Below are 18,814 nucleotides of genomic sequence, written 5' to 3' on the forward strand. Positions count from 1 at the left end.
AACTTTGGCACAAAATGTGAAAAGTCGCAGTGTGCTTGTGTTTTTATGGAGACATGATTCAATAGAGAATAAAAACATATGTAGTTGCATACTTAGTTTTTATCAACAGAAATAAAACAAATTGAAAATCTATCCCAAAGCTGCCATTTTGCATGATTTCCAATTTCAAATTCTATTTGGAATCCAGAAAGAATTGTGTATATCCAGCCCTCTGACATCATTACTGTGATGTAGGCTAGCTGTGATGATTTTAGTTTCACACCATGCAGGAATTTGGAGGACTTCATAAGAACCAAAATGGCCCCTGATAGTAACAAGCATCCCCGCCCCGAATTTGAAGGCCTGCAAAATGCATGTGTGAACAACATCTGGGTGGACTGGTTTGGGGTGGTGTGTGTTTGTGTGTACGCTGCAGTGTGCATTGTGACAGATAAATGTCCCGACTCTGTGCAAAAAGGGTGTGCCAATGGTGGGACTGTAAAAGGAGGCCCAGATAACATGCCATGCCCTTCTTTAAGCAACTCCAAGTAGCCTTGCCCTTAAACTGAACTGCAAATGTCCACCTATGCAAATGGCCCTGGACTCAATAACACAAAAAAAAGGCGGGTTTATTGCATTTAAATAACACAATGTACCACATCTTCTACCCGATGAGGGGCTACACTAATCCAGTCGCTTGTTTCTCTCCCGCTTGTGTCGGGTATATGGAAAAAAAATACAATGGAAACATTCATTCTGCATAGTCATGATGCACTTTGCATTGTAATGCTCCTGCAAATTTTGTTAGCCTGATGCTAATAAATCTAGCTAATACTCTAAAGCTAACTCAAGAAGTATCTTTTTTTCCCCCATTGGAGTTAGTCCCTGTAAAGTTAAATGAAATGTTTTTTGAAATTCACACAGCAAAGAGCAATGCTGAAACTATCCGAAGGGAGGACGACTTTTCGGGGGGGCTAGCTAGCTAATTCCAATAGCTAGATACAGAGAAACGTCGACAATAACAGTGACTGGTTGACACTTGTTAGTCAACCCGTAAATGACAAGATGAGAGAAGGGCGTCAGGCAGTACAGCAGCTACTGTTTTTTTCTTTCTTGGAATGTCCTGCTATTCTTTCACAAATGTCAAAATAGCGCTAGAGGGAAAGAAAGTGGTGACAGTCCAAGAGGCGTTAGTTTGTTGCTTTCAGCATCTGGAAAATGGACGGTGGTGTTGACTTTGGCGACCCCTAGCTGGGAGAGAGGGCAGGACTGTTCTCTGTGCTGATGTTGACCAGGCACTCACTGGACTTGAGGCTTGATAGAGACTTGCAGCTTGGAAGGGAGCCCAAGGAGCCACAAAGTCCCATTAGGGAAGGGGTGTAGTCCTTTTCTGGATGCAAGGGAAATATTTTTAGCTCTTTATCGTTGTTGTTTTTTTTAAAAGAAGAACTGTGCTCACCCGTGCACCAGGCGCCTCCATTTTGCTTCCCTTCCGACCTTAGAGGATCTGAATCCACTGACAGCAGCTCCGTGCTAGGGAAACTCCTCCTGAAGATCAAGCAAACGTGGCGTTAGCCAGAGCACAAAAAGCTAGCTAGCACGAGAAAAATATTTCAATTTTTTATGATCCATCAAACCTGCGGAGAAGTTTGACGTGGTCCTGGCTGTTGTACGGCTCGAGCAGAGGCCATTGGTTCACTAGTGGGATGGTCAGGTTCTTAGCCAAGTGGCTGGTGTCACATGGAATCAAACTTGTTCTGTCAAAAATGGGAACATGACTTACTGAGAGGAATTCAAATTTTTAGGTTTTAAGGTGTCACTCACAGTTGCTCCTGAAGCTCCAGGACGACAGTTTCCAGCTCTTTCTTCTCCTGGTGACTCTGACCATGTAGCTCATCCAGGCGGGCCTTCAGCCTCTTGTTCTCCGCCTCTGTGTTCTTCAGTTGGGACTCCCGCAGCCGCACCAGCTCCTCCAAGTAACCCTGACAACGCACACATCATCAAATCCAATTCTGACTTTGTGCTTGAATTAAAAATTGATGGCAGACCTTCTGCGCATGAACAATCTTGAACCTCTGCTCCATCTTGCGACACTTTGTGCTCCAGCTCTCCTCGTCTGTGACCAGAGGCACGTAAGGATGCTCGGGGATGCTGTCGTCACTCGTGCTGCTCTCAACGCTCTGGCGATCGTCGTCGTCGCTCATGTAGTCGTAGCTGGAAAAGAAACATTGCAAACTAAAGTGGATCGGAGACTCCCCGCGCTTAGCTTCCTAAAATGTTTCTTGTACCTTTGTGTGAATTTCAAATATGGCGTGTAGTCAATAACTGCGGACGATTTGCCATCCAAGGCTTCGCCTTTAAGACAGAAACTGTGAAAGGGGAGAAGACACCAATAAGATAAGGTCACAATAGGTTTGATACTCATAATACCTGGAATGAGGGTCACCTGAAGTCGATGGCTCCAAGGCCTATGAGCATCCCGGTTAGCACGGAGGCTTCCTCTCTGAGCATGATGGCTCCCTCTGCATAGAAGCGTCTGCAGACGGGAAAAAATACAGCGGCTGACATATTTGATTAAAAAAAAAAAAAAAAAAGTAGCACCTTGTCGTCCTCGTGTCCCTCAGGGCAGTAGCAATATATTCTGACAGCCTCTTCTCCATCAAGGCCACTCTTATCCAGGCTCGGCCCTGAAGGAATCAAACAAAGACTTGAATCCAGAATATCTTAACGTCTGAAGAAAATTGTTTTTGTTAAAAGTCTTACTTTTGCTCGCGATGGGCTGATGTTCTCCATGTTCTCGATGCTGCTAATGCAGCTATTTGGCAGCTTGGCGCAAGCCAGTCGAACAAAATCCCAGAAACTCCTCTGGCCATCGAACCAGCTACTAGAGCCTGAAATAAATGTTCCTCTATCTAAATTCATTCCTATCGTGAATTGCAGCTCTTCTGAGGTTAACCAGATCGAAATCAAAGCGGCTTACCTTTAAAACGGTGGCTGAGGATGTGCTCTAGGATGGCTGCAAAGTTGATGAACTCCTCCGATGAGTCATCAATGGGCTCGGCTGTGTATTTCTCCAAGAGGGTCTTGACTGAAAACCTGGAGAGCCGCACAGAAGTTAAATTCCAAGTTTATTTGTATTAAGGTTGTTGATACTATTGATCTAATGAACTCATAGCTTTCACATCCTGAGGTCTAATGTTGCCCCGCCCAAGCTGAACTGATGTCACGCTTAAGGGGAAAATATTTCTGCCAAGCGTTCAGAAGAAGCACAGTCATATTTTACTGGATCAATTAGATGACTCGTCTTTGAATATGGTGCCCCACGTGATGGTTTACAGGCACAGCGAACTGCTACGTCCAGTTTGAGCGCCGTAGAAACACTCATTTGCATTTTTGCCTTCATCCCACCATGAAGCAAATGATCAAACTCGCCATTGTTCCAAATGCATCAATGTCTCATTCAGTAGACAATTTGTATACAGCAGGGAATCACTCGGTGGCTCTTCTTCTCTTCTAATTCCTCTTTTTGAACTAGAACCTCATTCATGAGAAAGCCAAATGGATTAAAAGGTGTGCATAAGGCTGGTTCCCCAGGGTGCCACCCAGTCCTTGCCCCGGGAAGGTTGTCGTCAAGGCAACCACACCATCAGCAGATGGAAGATGACACTGCTAAACTCACTCCGAGCCGCTTTTTATTATCTGTTGCATTTAATTATTTGTTATTTTTCGTACATCATCATGTCAGGACAGAGCTGTCACTGCACGACGGACTTTTAATCGGATGATGTCATCTGAGGTCAATAACATGAAGTGTGACGTAACTAAACGCACAATTGGAGTATGGGATTGGAACATTTCGAGAAAAGTAACACTGACCTGCACACGGTGATGAGGTTCTTCCTCTCCACCGCCACATTCCGAGTGGATGCTTTCTTCGAGACTTCACCCATGGTCAAACAGCAGGGCTCCATCCGCCCGGCAGCCCTGCTATCAAAGGACCCCTCCCTTGTCAACACCGGTCCGCCTCATTCACGCCCGGACGAGAACCAGCCACGACGCGAGAGGATGGAGGAAACGCTCGGAGGAGCCGAAACATGCAAAAGGAGCGGAAGTCGCGTGTCGTGACTCTTTTTATTTTTAATCTCCCCAATTAGACTAGTGGTGGACATCTACGCGCTCCATCCCCTCACAGTGACTCCGCCCCTTTCGTTGACGTCATCATGACGCATGCGGATACGCTCACCGAAAACAAAAAAAACCAAACATTTTTCAAGACATTAATTTACTTTAAATTTATCGTATTTCTTCTTATTATTATATTATATATTTTGTTACTTTTTTAATTGATTATCTGAAGGATATAGTTTGTCTCAAGGTTAGAGCTATGTTCATAACTCAAATCATTGTATCTCAAATCATCTTTCCCCAATTACATGAATGAAAACGCCATTATACAGGCACATAATGTTCTGAGTATTGTATAAAAATAGAACACACACATCCATGCGAATGCTGGTGCATGTTCAGGTACTGTTTGCCATGTGAGCAAGATTCTAAGTGACCTGTGTGAAATTCAGGACGGTGTTGCGAGGTGATTAAGTAGAAAGGTGGCTGGTGAGGGTGCTTGCGACGGAGCCAAAGGCATCTGCTGGGGACTGATGAATCAACAACGAAGGCTGCACTGCAGCGCCTGACCCGTCTAGACGTGTCTGACCACAGCCAACTGTTAGTTAGCAAGCAATGATTACGTTTACAGAAGTTACCTTGTTAAGCCAAGCAGACGAAGTGCAGTGTCGGCTCAATATTCAAAGTTGTATTTCATCATAATGTGGCCAAATGGAATTTCAAATGATGACTACATAAAAATTGGACTTTAAATTGTAATTTTCATATTAACAAGTTGCTTTAAATGAAGCAAAGTTCACCAAATAATATTTACAAGACAGTCTCCAGCTCTTTCACAGACAAGAAAGTGTCTGGATCCGCTTCTCCGGAGATCTCCGCCAGGGATCTTTTAGCCTCATCGTGTTTCTTGCTATCTCTCGCATGTCTTGCAAAGACTCCCCCGGTGGTCCCGGCCCCTGCGGGCCTCTTTGTCGCCATCCCCGAGTTCTCGCATTCACTGGCCGTGTATCTGGGTAGTCTGCTTTGCGGGTGGAGGGCGGCCTGGCGGGGTAGCCTGAGTCCCGCCCCCCCACCGTAGCCGACCACCCCCGCGGCGAGGGGAAACGCTCGGTGATTGACGGCCGACATGCAGACGCTGTGGGTGGTGGTGGCGTGCGACATCATGCCGCCGTAGTAACAGCTGCCTCCGCCGTTACTGCTAGTTATCCTGGCTTTTTGTTTCAGGTCCAGTGCCAGGCTTCGTCTCAGCCACGCCTTCTTCACCTCTGCCTGCACCTGCAAGTGAATAAAAAAACAAAATCTCCTCACCACCTCTGTCTATATCGTCATAAAATCATCACATTACCTCGCCATTGCAGAAGCAGTAGATGAAGGCCACAAAAAATCCCTAAAACACATAAACATCACAATCAAAATCACTTCCATTATTACAATGACACGTGGATTCTGTCCGACCTGCGATGAGTTGAAGAACATCTCGTAGTGCATCTGCACCTGCCACAGCAACCCAGAAACTTCCGTATAAGGAAGAGCCATAAAGACCATGTAGTGGACTCCAAACAAAGGCATGAGCACCAATGTGGACTTGAGAAGTTTCCTAAAGGGTAAGGGTGGTTAAATCTCAAGACAAGACCACTTTGCGAGATCATATCTTACCGGTATTGTTGCCGAGGATCCAGTTTTCCAGTTTTGGTCTCCCATAATTTGGAGGCCAACACGCGTATGATGTTGACAAAGAGCAGGAAATTCACCTGGACATGCAATTTCATGCAATGTCAAAATAATGTAAATAATTGGATTGTACAGATGTACTTAATGAAATGGCCACTTACAACAATGGCTGCCAGAATGGGAACTTGATAAATCCACTTTAGGTTCCCAGCGCTGATATCCCAACATCTACAAAAAGCACCACGTTATCTCCAATTGTATTCCAATTCCCGCCATTTTGATGGTGACTCACTGTGTGTCTGCCAGTGACGCCCGCACGCTGACCCAAATGGACACAAACAAAGCGGGAACGCCTAAAATTAGAATGATGGGCCATTAAATTGGTGTCGGGCGCAAAAGCCCCGCCCCCTCCCGTCCGGCTGGCGGGTGAGCTTACCCCAGCCGATGAGGGTGAGGGCCCACAGGTAGTTCTTGTCAGAGAGGAAGGCCATGAAGATGAGGCTGTGGAGGTAAAGACCCTCCACTAAGATCCAGTAATGATTGGTCGCCAGGAAATAGAGGAAAAACGTAACGGCAACTTTGCAGCCGGCCTTAACACACATACAACCCACAAAGAGAAACCAAGGATGTTATTTTTTTTCCCCACCGATACCAGTTTGAGCTCCCCGATACCAACCATGTGCTGCTTCTGACCCACAAGCTCGACTTCTTCTTCTACAACTTCACCAGAGACCGAGTAGAGCACAGCATCCTTCACAAAGATGCTGATCGCTCGGCAGATGAAGGATGTGAAGAGGTGCACGTGGATGTAGTTGCGGGTGCAGTGCAAGCGTCTGAACAGATAAACAAAATATAAATACTATAAATAAAAGTATGATTCACTGTCGACGTCAGCTGTATCTTACTTGAAGTAGCAGAGGATGAAAACGGCTACCAGGAGAGATGCCAGAGAGACGGAGTAGCCGACAGTGTACATGAGGTGCAGTCTTTCAAAAACCTTCTGCATGACGAGCACAAAAGACAATTTAGCGCACTTGTAAAACAACCAAAAAAAGAAATACCAGGGGCCCTAAAATTGAGCCCTGTGGAACACCACGCAATAGGTCAGAGTGGGGTTCAGAGCAAACAAATGTGTCAATCATCTAGACCACTTAACTAGTAGACATGCTCTCGAATATTAACTCCAAAGCACCTCTTCTTGAGTCCTGTAATTGGCTGATAAGTACGTGGTGCATTCGCTGTAGTTCGCCCACGTCCGGTTGATGACCGACACCTGCTCCCAGGTACCAGACTCATCGCAGTGGCGGTAGGCCCGACCTGAAAATAATCGGAGACATCAACACCAAAGTTAAAACACTGCGCGTTCGAGTACTTGTACTACCTCTGTGGTTGAAGTCGTAGATGTACTCGGGACAGCCCACTGATACCATCTGCCCGGCGCTGCTCCTCGGCCAGCAGATGATGCCGTCCCACTCAGGGATGCAGTCGCCTTCTGTACCCAAAAAAACATAATGACCATTTTTTCCATATGTGATTTGTTCGCGGCGTCTCGATTAGTCTTTTAGCTCATCTGCATTTGCATCAGAGTATGAATGAGAAACGCTTGGCCTTTGTCGGAGCTTCCATTGGCCGGCAGGATATGACCCCTGTTAACTCCTATCCTATCGTCGCTTCCATAAATCACCACTGCAATAATAGCGCTTGCCGATTATGGATTCAGTCTGCTTACTAAACACAATTGGCTTGAATTTACAAATGGAAATCATAATAAAAGCAATTATAGCACACAGCGAACCTTGCATGAGGGTAATTTGTGACTTGATGCTGTTTTCACACTTAGCGTGGGCACCAATCAGCACGAAGATCTGCTCGTCACGCGTGATGACATCATCGGAGTCCACCTATTCGAGTGGGAAAATAGACAATGTCAGATTGTGAAGAAGTGAGATTTTATTAAAAGTGCTTTCTGGTATGTGTGAGGATATCTGGGGTGCCAAGCTGCAACACCGCCCAAATATGTGTCGGGAAATGGTTTTCCATTTACATCATGACATGTTGCCATTTGTAAGGGGAATTTGGGGAATTCTAGTGGGGGCCGGGTACGTGCAAAGGGGGGTTGGGTTGTCAATAGCCACTATTTTACTTATTTTTGAGTATTGTGCATTTCAGAATATTTGAGTGTCATTATAGTTTCTGTTTACGTGTGTTGCGGAACCGTTTGTGTTCAAATCTCCAATGCATCATTGCATCACCATCTATGCTAATTTTGTTAGCCATGAATGCCGTTTTGCATTGTGTGTTAGCATTAAGCTAAATGAATGTGATTTGGTTAAATACTCAACGTGAAGTTGTCTTTGTTTCACACTGAGTTTGACAGTAAACTTCAAGTGGGGGGGCGACAGGAAGCAGTTTCGGTATGTTGTTACTTCCCTCCCGCCAAAGACAAACAGTGGCAGAAAATTGCAGTTCATTCATTTTTGACCAACTAGGGCAATCTGTCAAGTCTTGTGTAGGATTTTGATGAGCTGCCTCAAGGTGTTGTCAAATAGTTGAGAGAAGACGCGGTATGTGATGATGCACCGCCAACCCCTTTGCTTCCCGCCGCCTGGACCGGATGGGCCGGAGACCAGACTGGCGCGCCGCACAATTGCCGCCTTTGTGTGGGTCTAACGACAAAATCAACAAAAGCCCAAAACAAGACAACTGCGCTGGTTTATGACTTTTTATAGTCCTGTTTTATTTTTTGAGGTTTTGTTGCCTGACGGGATGCCTTGTTAGCATTGCTACCCTCAAGAGGTCGCCGTAAAATCTGTATTTTTTTTCCAAATACCTCAAGAGTGGATTAGACAAAGGATCCAACATGGTTAGACGTCATTGCAGTGCAAAAAGAAAAAAAATCTGAGAAGCCCAACAGACACATTTCATTAAATGGCCCATTAAAATAAACTGCCAGTAGGTGAATTTGGCTTTGAATCGGAATGCTGACCGGGTATCATTTGTTTTGAGAACGGGAACGCTCAGCCCAAGTCAATACAACATATTGAGAAATGGAATCGTGGTAGTGAGTCTCATGTGGTGATTCCTGGAAGAGGCGTTCTTGCTTGTTGCGTGTGCAAAGTGTGCTTTGACTTCCAACATGGACGTGGAGATCTTTTCCTCACATGATTCTCAGGCAATTGCATCATTCAGATTCCTTGCAGGCCATGGGAAGGTCCTGCTCGTTATCTTAACCTTTACCTCTGACCTCATCTGTAAATCCCTCTCTGTCTTCTCCTTTAGTGACCTTGGAAATTGTCATTTTTGAATCTTGAAATATTCACATTGATAACTGGTCAAAAACATTTAAAGATTTTCTAGTCAGAGATGCAAGAAAAAATTTAGAAATTATTTTTTACCCAATACTATGTTGCTATGGTTATCGTTACAAAAAACACAGGTCACTATTTACATGACATTAAGACACGAAGATATGAGAAAAAAAATATTTTCTTTCATTGCGTTTTCATATTGCTGTTGAAAAGCTTTCCTGGAAAAAACAAAAAAGCTCACACTGCTCTGTGACATTTTCCATATTTGGCCTTGTGGTATTTCTTACAGTATTATGTCACGATGTGACAATGTTTGATTCATACAATCAAATTCCCTTTTTTTATGTAAAGTAAATATTTTTCAACCATAGCTTCAAGCTGGAATTTAAAAAAAAAACTACATAGCTGCTGGTTTTATTTTCTGAAGTAATTTATTTCCCACGAATTGGTATTATTTAGCTGAATTTGAAAGCCCCTCAAAATTGAGTTTGTGTATAAAAAAATGGAATTGTTTTGCTCATTTGATAATGTAATAAAAATGCCAAAAGTGACACTCACCAATCCTGCCACAAATATTACACTGTGTAGAAGAACCAAAAGTCCAAGTCCAGGCAATATTCCGTACATCATTGTGACAACTTCAGCTTGGCGGTGAATAATTTTCCCCAAGAAACCTTATGTCCACACATTCCCTGGAACTGTCATGGCAAAATTCTTCTCTGGGTCCCACACAGGCTCCTTTCCTTTTGAATGTGTTTCTGCATCAGTCAAATAGGGGCGAAAAGAAAAGACAATTCAGTATCTCTTTTGTGTACCATGATTTTTCAGATTGTGATGTTGCCGTGCATGGCTCACTGGACAGAATGAGGGAGAGGTAGAGGGGGGAAAGTGCAGAAGAGCGTGCTACCTTGTGGGGAGGAGAGAGAGAGAGAGAAGCAATGATGAGGATGCCTCCTCCTCCTCCTGCAGTTTGGAAGGAACTTGATTGTCTTGAGTCATTTTTCGCTTCTGTTATAGTTGTAAAATGACACAAAAGACACATCTGGTGGTCATCATTGCAAAAGTCAAGACAATATCAAGTGAATTAAATCTCTACTTAGCTATAAACAACTATAATATAATATAATATAATATAATATAATATCATATCATATCATATCATATCATATCATATCATATCATATCATATCATATCATATCATATCATATATAACATATATGTTGGCCATGCTGCGGGGAAAAAATACCATGTGAATTAACGGCAAATTGACGTTTGCAATTGTACTGTCGCCCCCTCGTGGTTACGGTCTGAAGTACATGCTTAAACCATTATAATAAACAGACACGATATTATATTATATTATATTATATTATATTATATTATATTATATTATATTATATTATATTATATTATATTATATTATATTATATTATATTATATTAGATAAATATAAAAGTATTTAAATATAATATATAAATATAAAATTATTAATTTTCATTATTGTTGTTATATTTTATTTTGTATTTAATATTATACTTTATTACAAATATCTTCAATATATTATATGCTATATAATAATAATAACTACAAGTAATCATTTTATATAATATAATATAATATTGCGTCTGTGTATTTATTATAATGGTTTAAGCATGTACTTCAGACCATAACCACGAGAGGGCGACAGTACAATTGCAAACGTCAATTTGCTGTTAATTCACATGCTCCGCGGTCCAGTGCAGTGATGTACGTGGACGTGTATTTTTGCCCCGCAGCATGGCCAGTATATTATGTTGTATTATGTTAACTATATTATATTGTGTTATGTTAATTATAGAATATTTTATTATATTAATTATATTATATAAATTATTTCATCTCATAGTATTATATGTATCCAAATTTCGGAAGTCTTTGAAGGCACCATTTGGAGCGACTGCGGTTGATTGGTCGAGAACCAGGAAGTTAGCGGCACTGGCGTACCTTGGGTAAAGTTATTATTGAAATTATTTTTTGCGTGTCGATAGCAAATCATATGAATAAAACCAATACAAATAAATTATCTAATTAAAATATTTATAAGTATAATAAAATATAACACATATAGCAACACTGCTACGGAAGCCCCTTAGTGTCTCATCACGAAAACCCGGAAGTTACGGGTCCACAGCAAGGATGTTGTCACGTTTGTAAACTTGCAAGTTATCGTACAATCGGCAGTCTTATGTTGTTCATTTAGGATGCAAAATTTAGCGGAAGGTATCTGGATGACATTTTAGAGCCACTTGAATGTTCCCGCTAACAACCGTCTAGGATTTGCGCGTGTGTCATTGAAGGGCATGGCCGGGTGGATGGTGCACGGGGCTATCCGAACCCTGCGACCCATCGAGCGGCTATGGTGGAATCCTCCTGTCCGGGCTTTGCACCTCATCCCAGCCTTGTGCGCGGGTCACAACAAATGGTCCAAAGTCAAACACATTAAAGGTCCTAAAGATGAGGCAAGAGGGAAAATGATAGCCAAATTTGTCATGATGATCAAGGTTGCAGTGAAAGGTGAACATGTTTTAAACTGCTATTTTAATTCCTGTTGTCTTATTTGAGTAATAATTTTGTCATATTTGTCCTTTATAGAGGGTGGACCCAATCCAGACTTGAACGTCAATTTAGCCCAACTCCTGGAGCAGTGCAGGAACAAGAACGTGCCAAAAGCATCCATCGAGACTGCAATCAAGAATGTGGTGCGTTTAAAAACATGGATTAATTCTATTAGGCTCGTGGTGGGACGTGGCATTGTCATTTATTTGTCAATTAGCCGGCGACCTATCATTAAACGACAACGTATGCTAAATCACCTTTTCTCGCTGCTCTTTTCACAGGAAAAATCCAAGCCGGCATCACAGCATACGTTTGAAGCTCGTGGACCAGGTGGATGCCTTCTACTCATTGAAGTTCTGACCGATAACAGCTCACGCAGCCAGCAGGATGTCCGACGAGCCCTCAGTAAAAACGGGTCAGGCGAAGCTTCCATAGTGCTTTTTTCACGATTGCATATAGACTAGCAGCAAAGCACTACTTTTGTCTGAAACAAACAAAAGTTGTATAAACTGGAATTAGTACGTACTCGCTTCAACCAGGTGTGATTCTGTATCCATCCACAGGGGAATGTTATCGGAAGGTGCCCGCTATAACTTCAGCAAGAAGGGCGTGGTGGTGGTGCCCGCTCAGAACGTCACATCCGAACGAGCGCTGGAGCTGGCCATAGAAGCTGGAGCGGAGGACGTCCAAGAGACGGAGGACGAGGACGACGACGCGCCCCTCCTGCGGGTATTTTGCACTTAGTTGCCACATTTAGGATTTTTTTTCATGCATTGAACTCACCATGGTCTTTCCAGTATACTTGTGACAACGCGGACCTGCGCAAGGTTCGAGAGTCCTTGGAGGAGCTGGGGATGAAAGTGATGTCTGCATCTTCTGAGTTTGTCCCTCGCAACCTCTTGCCTCTGGATCAGGAGCAGCTGGAAGCAGCTTCCGCTCTCATCGATGCCCTTAGCGACTGCCCCGACGTGGTTCGCATCTGGGACAATATCCAGGCTCAGAGCTGAGATGCTTTCTGGAGACTCTGTGGATACTTTTGTACATTGAGATGCTTTTTAATAAATAAAGCCTATTAGAACAGTTGACCTTAAACAACTTTCTCCCTTTGTGAAACATTTTTCAGCCAAGAAGATTTAGAGTGGGCCATAAACTAAAGTCTGACAACCATAATATTTGAAATCACTCACCTATAAAAAGACAAAAATTTAGTTAGCCTACTGTAGTCCTCAGTGACTCATTCGATCCAGCCCAAGCGACTAAAACACAAAAAAGAACTGCTATAAAAAGCACCATTTAACCAAGCTAATGTTTATACGGCAACGGTGGACTGGCTTTTAAATAAATGATGGGCCTCTGTTGTGATGCTATTTTCTTGATCACTATTGGGACAACTTTAATAAAAACAGATGAAGGTCAAAACTGAAGGTCCAATGTCATCACCAGTCCCCCCCCCCCTCCCATCATTATTATTGTGTCCACGCCGAAGTCAATAAGATAACACATTAGTGATATGCATGCAACATTGAACATTTTCTCGACCATATGGGGCAGGATACTTTCGGATCGCTCGCTGAACTTCCAACATATAGACAAAAGTCCATTTGTATGCTTTTAAGAGAAGCTGTTGTCAATTGTGGAAAGACCTCGGGTCCAATGAAGCCACACCGTGTCCCATGTGGAGGATCCATACGTAACCTGCTAACAGGGGAAGTCCGTTGCGAGAGCCCTCCAGCTTTATTTCTGTGTTTACCGATGATAGCCATCGATTTTCCCGCCTGGCTTCCACAACGTGGCATCGAACGTTTTTCCAGTGTTGACAAAGACATGCGAGCTGCTGGCCAGAGAGGACGGTCCCACCCGAGAGTTTGCATCCAGGGATGAGAAGAAGGAATACTCCATGGACCTTTGAATCTAATGTTTGATCCTCTTCCATGTAAAATTATTAATAGCAAGATTAATCTTTCTGTAGATGTCCGACTCGGACCCGATGAAGTGCGGGGGAGCGGCCAGCAGGTCCCGATCCCCTCCAACCCCCAGGATGGAACTTCTCAGCCCTTCCAAGAAGAAGGATCGATCCCAGAACGTCACAGAGAAAGTCACCCAGGTATGATTGAGGAGTCTGTTCATGTTTGGGGGTTCTTCTGTTAGTTCTACGTACATGACTGCTGTTAATTGGATTGCGAGTGGAAAAATCAGTAGATTCGTTGGGTGGCCGCATGTTTTCCTTCCGGGTGACGAACACGAGCGAGGTTTGATTGAGCCGCAGTTCAATCGGGTCGGCGCCCAGGGGCTCGGCATTCTGCATCACCGCTTCTCCGGGACGCCGGCTGCTATCGGAGCTCCTCGGAATTAAAAAGCTAGACATCCATCTTCTTGGTCCAACTGTCTTGTACAATATGGATATAATCTGAAGAACTTTTGTTTTTCTTCATTGAGAAGAACTGGCTTTCGGGATGCATCACCATGGTGACAGAATCAAAGATTGCCGTCTTGGCCGAGACAGAACTCAGTCTCTCAAGGTTTCTATTTAGTTAGCCGCAAAAATAAATGGACACGTCTTCATCAACCAAGTCCAGTGTCCTCCATTTTTTTTTGCTTGATGATTTTTTTTTTCTGCTTCAGGTTCTTTCCCTGGAGTCTGACGTGCTGCCGGAACACAAACTCCAAGTCCCGGAGACGACGTGGTGGATCTTGCTCCACTACAGCCCCTTCAAGGCCTTCTGGGACTGGATCATCCTTCTCCTGGTGCTCTACACGGCGGTGTTCACGCCATACTCGGCGACGTTCCTCTTGGACGAACACGGCGACGTGCGTCAGAGGATCTGCGGCTACACGTGCAACCCGCTCAACGTGGCCGACCTGATGGTGGACGTGCTGTTCATCGTGGACATCGTCATCAACCTGCGTACCACCTACGTGGACCGTAACGACGAGGTGGTGACGCAGCCAAGCCGGATCGCCAAGCACTACATCAAGGGGTGGTTCCCTATCGATCTCTTCGCGGCCATCCCTTTTGACCTTCTCATTTTTAGGTCCGGCTCTGACGAGGTGAGAACATCAGCGGCGATCCCTGACCGATTCTATGGCTTTGATCCATCGGTTCCTCACTTCCACAGATGGCGACCTTAACGAGTCTGCTGAAAACAGCTCGCTTGCTGCGCTTGGTCCGCGTGGCGAGAAAGCTGGACCGCTATTCCGAGTACGGCGCCGCCGTTCTCTTCCTCCTCATGTGCACGTTTGTGCTCATCGCCCATTGGCTGGCTTGCATCTGGTACGCCATCGGCTTCGTGGAGAGGCCCTACACGGAGACGGGTTGGCTGGACAACCTGGCCGAACAACTGGGCAAGACGTACAACGACAACGACTCCAGCTCCGGCCCGTCCGTCAAAGACAAATACGTGACGGCTCTCTACTTCACCTTGAGCAGTCTGACGAGCGTCGGCTTCGGGAACGTGTCTCCCAACACCAACTCGGAGAAGATCTTCTCCATCTGCGTCATGGTCATCGGCTGTGAGTCAATCGATTCTTCAACTCGGCCAATGACAGCTATTTATTTGTCTTCCTCCCGCTCAGCTCTTATGTACGCCAGCATCTTCGGGAACGTGTCGGCCATCATCCAGCGGCTCTACTCGGGGACGACTCGCTACCACACCCAAATGCTACGTGTCAAAGAGTTCATTCGTTTCCACCAAATCCCCGTCAGCCTACGCCAGCGACTTGAGGAATACTTCCAACACGCGTGGTCCTACACAAACGGCATCGACATGAACGCTGTGAGTTTTACTCGATAGTTACCCGAGGAGTTCACATCACGGTGGTCTTCTCCTCCGCAGGTCTTGAAGGGCTTCCCGGAGTCCTTGCAAGCGGACATCTGTCTGCACTTGAATCGAACTCTGCTCCAGACGTGTAAGGCTTTCCGCGGAGGCAGCCAGGCCTGTCTTCGTGCCTTGACCATGAGGTTCAAGACGGTCCACGCGCCTCCTGGCGACACCCTCATCCACTGCGGCGACATCCTCGACTCGCTCTTCTTCATCTCCCGGGGTTCCATCCAGGTCATCAGGGACGATGGGGTGGTTGCCATACTAGGTAAAGAACACATTTAATCATCTCTTCCGCGCGTGATATCAAAGTCGAAAATTGTCTCCTACAGAGAAGGATGACATCTTCGGCGAGCCCATCCACCTTTACGACGAGCCCGGGAAGTCAAATTCCGATGTGCTGACGATCACTTACTGCGACCTTCACCGGATTCGGAGAGACGACCTGCTGGAGGTTCTGGATATCTACCCGGGCTTTGCCGACAACTTCTGGCGGAACCTGGACTTGACCTTTGACCTCAGGGATGTAAGTTTGGGAATATTTCATTTTTTTGGACTCAAAACAGCCACATCGATTTTTGCGCTGTCTACCAGGCAGATCAAGCGGCGCCGACATTAACTGACGATTCAGGAGACGACAGCGATTTCCGTCACAGGTCGAGACGCAAAATCCACTCTCTGGACTGCAGAATCAGACCAGGTGAGGCGTACCAAAGCACCGCTTTTACCTCAATCGTTAAATCTTCATATTCCAAAAACAGATGGAATGGATCACAAGGATTCCCACCCTCTTCAGTCCTGCCGCCACCGCTGCTCTCCGCCCCAAGCCCACTGGGAAGACGCTTGTAGCTGCGGATCCCAGTGTTCCCAGTCCAGCGAGGACTTGACCAAACTTCTGGCTCAGGGCGCCGAAGTGGACTTTTACCCCTCCAAAGAAGGAAGACGGGAATACGCCCCCTCGGAGGTGCAGCTGCTCCATCCCGGCGGGGCTTCGGTGGACCAGAATCGTCAAGGTACAACCGTCATGTGACTTGAGACAAGTCACGTGACTCAAGAGGTCTTTGTCTTCATAGCGTCATCTTTAAATGTGCCAGAAATGTTGCACTACTGGACAGATCGCCGATCTCAACAGTTGTCCGGTCGGGCCTGGCGATCATCTTCGGTGCGCGACTCGTACCATCCGCCACCTTTCATGGAAGAGCGACCCAGCGAGCTCGAGTCTCGACTGGAAGTTTTGCATTCACAGCTCAACAGGTGAATTTTAAAAATGTTGCAATATTTCGGCAAGCTTTGCTTTACGCACGTTTGACCTCCTCAGATTGGAGACGCGCATGACGGCCGACATCAACGTCATCCTCCAGCTCCTCCAACGGCAGATCGCTCCCGTCCCTCCGGCTTACAGCACCGTGTCATCTCGGACACTCTCCACCGACTCCACGGGGCTTTACGGCGGCGGCGGCGGGACGCCGGTTCTGCACGCCATGTACCCCGTGGCTCCCTTGCAGATCGACAGCCCGGTATCGTTAACCGTCACCATTCATCTCCATCTTGATCAACTCTGATGACATCATATTTTTACGTGTGTTACTCTAGACCTCCACCCACTCAGATATGAAATTCACGGCATCCGGCGGAACCCCCGAAACAGATCACGGTTCAACCACAGCCCGGCCGCCGCATCCCGTGAACCGGGCCACGGGCGCCTCGCAGCGTTACCCGTCGCTACCCGACAACCTGGACATTACCTCAGGACTGTCTGAGATCCAGAAACATCTCTCAGACCCCGTACTTCCTAACAAAACAAGCACTCGGCGGGACATTTGAAGTTGAACGGACACAGCTAGCAGAGAATACATGAATTAAAAAAATCACATATTAGGTGACAAAAAGAATGAACGCTGTTTGGATCGTCTGTCGGGTAGCTCTGACCCCCGGAGGCTTTCCGGGACGATCATATTGGATAAAGTCCACGAGACTATCGATCCCCCACCCCATGCAGTTTGTGGTTCTATACGACCCGAGGCGCCAGTTGCGTGACCCAGATTTTAGGAACACCCTGCAGTCCATCAACTTCTGATTCTTCTGCAGATCATCTTGACCCGGCCACACGCGGGAGTGGAAAATCTTCGGTGTCATTATAAACACTCTGAATTTGTTTGGTGGTCAACGCACACGCCTGCTCTTTTCCATAAATACGTGCTGTGTCCCAGAAAACCAAGCAGGGATTTGCATGTTGTTTTTCTATGGGCCACACGGGGAAGGTATGAAATCCTCGTGCGGAACGGGTTGTCGGATTTCTTCCGTTGCGATACGGCTGCTCTGAGGATGGCCAACACGTCGGCTCTTTTGGACATCTGCGCGGGCATGGAGACCGGCGTGTATTTCTGGATGGCTTCGTCGTTGATTTGTTCCGTGGTGGGTCTCCCGGCAAGTTTTGTCATCCTGTGGGATATTTTCAAGGCACACAGAACCAAAAGTGTTTTCACGTCCGTCAATCTGTTTGTGTTGAACCTGTCAATCATGGACATCATTTTTTTACTATTCCTACCAATCACCATCATAAATGAGATCACATACCAATATGACTTGGTGGATCGTATCACCAACTTTGCGTACACCTTGAACATGTGTGGCCGCCCCTTCCTGATGGCATGCATGAGCGTGGATTTCTATGTGGCCATTGTTCACCCCATTTTCTACCACAGGATGAGGACTGCGACTCCCAGGGTAGTGGGGGTGCTCATCGTCTGGATGGTGACTTTGATCACAGGCAGGCTTTATTTTCGCTCCCATGAGTTGTACTTTACTTTTTTTTCCACTGTGTATTTCATCATCGCCATGGTGATCATCGGCATCTGCAACGCATTCATCATGCACGCGCTGGTCGCACCGGCCGGGAGCAGTAAAGGCGTCCACCCGCAGAAGAAAAGAGCCATTCAGATCATCACCGACAGCTTGGTGGTGGCGTCCATTTCCTACCTCCCTCCGGTGCTTCTCTTCCTATTTGGCCTCCACCTGATTTCGGATCAACACGTCTTCATGTGCACCATCGCCATTCCGGTGGCTGTGACGTCCACGTTGGGTTCTGCTGTCATGCCCGTCCTCTTTTTAAATAATTTGGGAAAATTCAATTGTCTCTGGGTTAGATGTAAGTAAGTCAAATGGAAAATTGGACATAGAGGCAAAGAGAGCGATAGATAACGACAGAGAGGATCAATAAAGGTTGTTAGATATGACTAGCTATAAATAGATGCAATAATAATTTGTGAGCAGGAAGATGTGCACAAAAATCATAGAGGTTTAATTCACTCTGCATA

At 45.7% G+C, this 18,814-nt stretch overlaps 4 protein-coding genes across 6 annotated transcripts; 2 read left to right on the plus strand and 2 right to left on the minus strand.

Annotated features, from left to right (window-relative positions):
• Positions 1-583: 583 nt before the first annotated feature.
• rundc3ab (RUN domain containing 3Ab) lies at positions 584-4,193 on the minus strand. 2 transcript variants are annotated; one of them, XM_049760056.2, is made up of 11 exons: positions 3,856-4,193; positions 2,960-3,075; positions 2,743-2,891; positions 2,581-2,666; positions 2,426-2,515; positions 2,268-2,348; positions 2,028-2,193; positions 1,804-1,961; positions 1,617-1,736; positions 1,439-1,527; positions 584-1,369 (listed from the first exon to the last, which is right to left on the minus strand). In XM_049760056.2, the coding sequence occupies exons 1-11, from the start codon at positions 3,948-3,950 to the stop codon at positions 1,227-1,229; spliced, it is 1,293 nt and encodes a 430-aa protein (XP_049616013.1). In that variant the 5' UTR covers positions 3,951-4,193; the 3' UTR covers positions 584-1,226. The 2 variants fall into 2 exon arrangements, with proteins under 2 accessions (XP_049616013.1, XP_049616014.1); XM_049760057.2 differs by having other exon boundaries at positions 2,743-2,870; positions 3,856-4,192.
• Positions 4,194-4,772: 579 nt separating this feature from the next.
• Positions 4,773-9,943, minus strand: pth3r (parathyroid hormone 3 receptor). Its single transcript, XM_049759289.1, has 13 exons — positions 9,642-9,943; positions 7,571-7,676; positions 7,157-7,267; positions 6,968-7,092; positions 6,681-6,775; positions 6,452-6,608; positions 6,212-6,365; positions 6,068-6,128; positions 5,937-6,003; positions 5,761-5,855; positions 5,560-5,701; positions 5,450-5,491; positions 4,773-5,379 (listed from the first exon to the last, which is right to left on the minus strand). The coding sequence occupies exons 1-13, from the start codon at positions 9,711-9,713 to the stop codon at positions 4,915-4,917; spliced, it is 1,692 nt and encodes a 563-aa protein (XP_049615246.1). The 5' UTR covers positions 9,714-9,943; the 3' UTR covers positions 4,773-4,914.
• Positions 9,944-11,202: 1,259 nt separating this feature from the next.
• Positions 11,203-12,764, plus strand: taco1 (translational activator of mitochondrially encoded cytochrome c oxidase I). Its single transcript, XM_049758510.2, has 6 exons — positions 11,203-11,343; positions 11,398-11,637; positions 11,716-11,822; positions 11,961-12,094; positions 12,243-12,408; positions 12,477-12,764. Exons 1-6 carry the CDS (start codon positions 11,325-11,327, stop codon positions 12,684-12,686), a joined length of 876 nt encoding a protein of 291 aa, XP_049614467.1. The 5' UTR covers positions 11,203-11,324; the 3' UTR covers positions 12,687-12,764.
• Positions 12,765-13,478: 714 nt separating this feature from the next.
• On the plus strand, positions 13,479-18,071 carry kcnh6b (potassium voltage-gated channel, subfamily H (eag-related), member 6b). 2 transcript variants are annotated; one of them, XM_068649422.1, is made up of 11 exons: positions 13,479-13,783; positions 14,302-14,727; positions 14,796-15,189; positions 15,253-15,452; positions 15,513-15,765; positions 15,830-16,023; positions 16,092-16,197; positions 16,259-16,510; positions 16,571-16,751; positions 16,816-17,014; positions 17,091-18,070. In XM_068649422.1, exons 1-11 carry the CDS (start codon positions 13,649-13,651, stop codon positions 17,319-17,321), a joined length of 2,571 nt encoding a protein of 856 aa, XP_068505523.1. In that variant the 5' UTR covers positions 13,479-13,648; the 3' UTR covers positions 17,322-18,070. The 2 variants fall into 2 exon arrangements, with proteins under 2 accessions (XP_068505523.1, XP_068505522.1); XM_068649421.1 differs by having other exon boundaries at positions 14,796-15,452; positions 17,091-18,071.
• The last annotated feature ends 743 nt before the right edge of the window (positions 18,072-18,814 follow it).

The sequence above is a fragment of the Syngnathus scovelli genome, chromosome 21, assembly GCF_024217435.2.
Source record: "Syngnathus scovelli strain Florida chromosome 21, RoL_Ssco_1.2, whole genome shotgun sequence".
Taxonomy (NCBI): domain Eukaryota; kingdom Metazoa; phylum Chordata; class Actinopteri; order Syngnathiformes; family Syngnathidae; genus Syngnathus; species Syngnathus scovelli.

Coding starts and splice junctions, on each gene's coding strand:
- rundc3ab (XM_049760056.2), bottom strand. CDS start 3,950: ATGGAGCCCTGCTGTTTGACCATGGGTGAAGTCTCGAAGAAAGCATCC. Junction 1,962..2,027: donor AGATTGTTCATGCGCAGAAG/GTCTGCCATCAA, acceptor GTGCGTTGTCAG/GGTTACTTGGAGGAGCTGGT. Junction 1,370..1,438: donor TGGAGGCGCCTGGTGCACGG/GTGAGCACAGTT, acceptor CCTTGCATCCAG/AAAAGGACTACACCCCTTCC.
- kcnh6b (XM_068649421.1), top strand. CDS start 13,649: ATGTCCGACTCGGACCCGATGAAGTGCGGGGGAGCGGCCAGCAGGTCC. Junction 16,511..16,570: donor GGTGGACCAGAATCGTCAAG/GTACAACCGTCA, acceptor TTGTCTTCATAG/CGTCATCTTTAAATGTGCCA. Junction 16,752..16,815: donor TTGCATTCACAGCTCAACAG/GTGAATTTTAAA, acceptor TGACCTCCTCAG/ATTGGAGACGCGCATGACGG.
- pth3r (XM_049759289.1), bottom strand. CDS start 9,713: ATGATGTACGGAATATTGCCTGGACTTGGACTTTTGGTTCTTCTACAC. Junction 7,093..7,156: donor CTACGACTTCAACCACAGAG/GTAGTACAAGTA, acceptor GATTATTTTCAG/GTCGGGCCTACCGCCACTGC. Junction 5,492..5,559: donor TGTTCTTCAACTCATCGCAG/GTCGGACAGAAT, acceptor TATGTGTTTTAG/GGATTTTTTGTGGCCTTCAT.
- taco1 (XM_049758510.2), top strand. Junction 11,823..11,960: donor AGACTGCAATCAAGAATGTG/GTGCGTTTAAAA, acceptor CTCTTTTCACAG/GAAAAATCCAAGCCGGCATC. Junction 12,095..12,242: donor CGAGCCCTCAGTAAAAACGG/GTCAGGCGAAGC, acceptor ATCCATCCACAG/GGGAATGTTATCGGAAGGTG.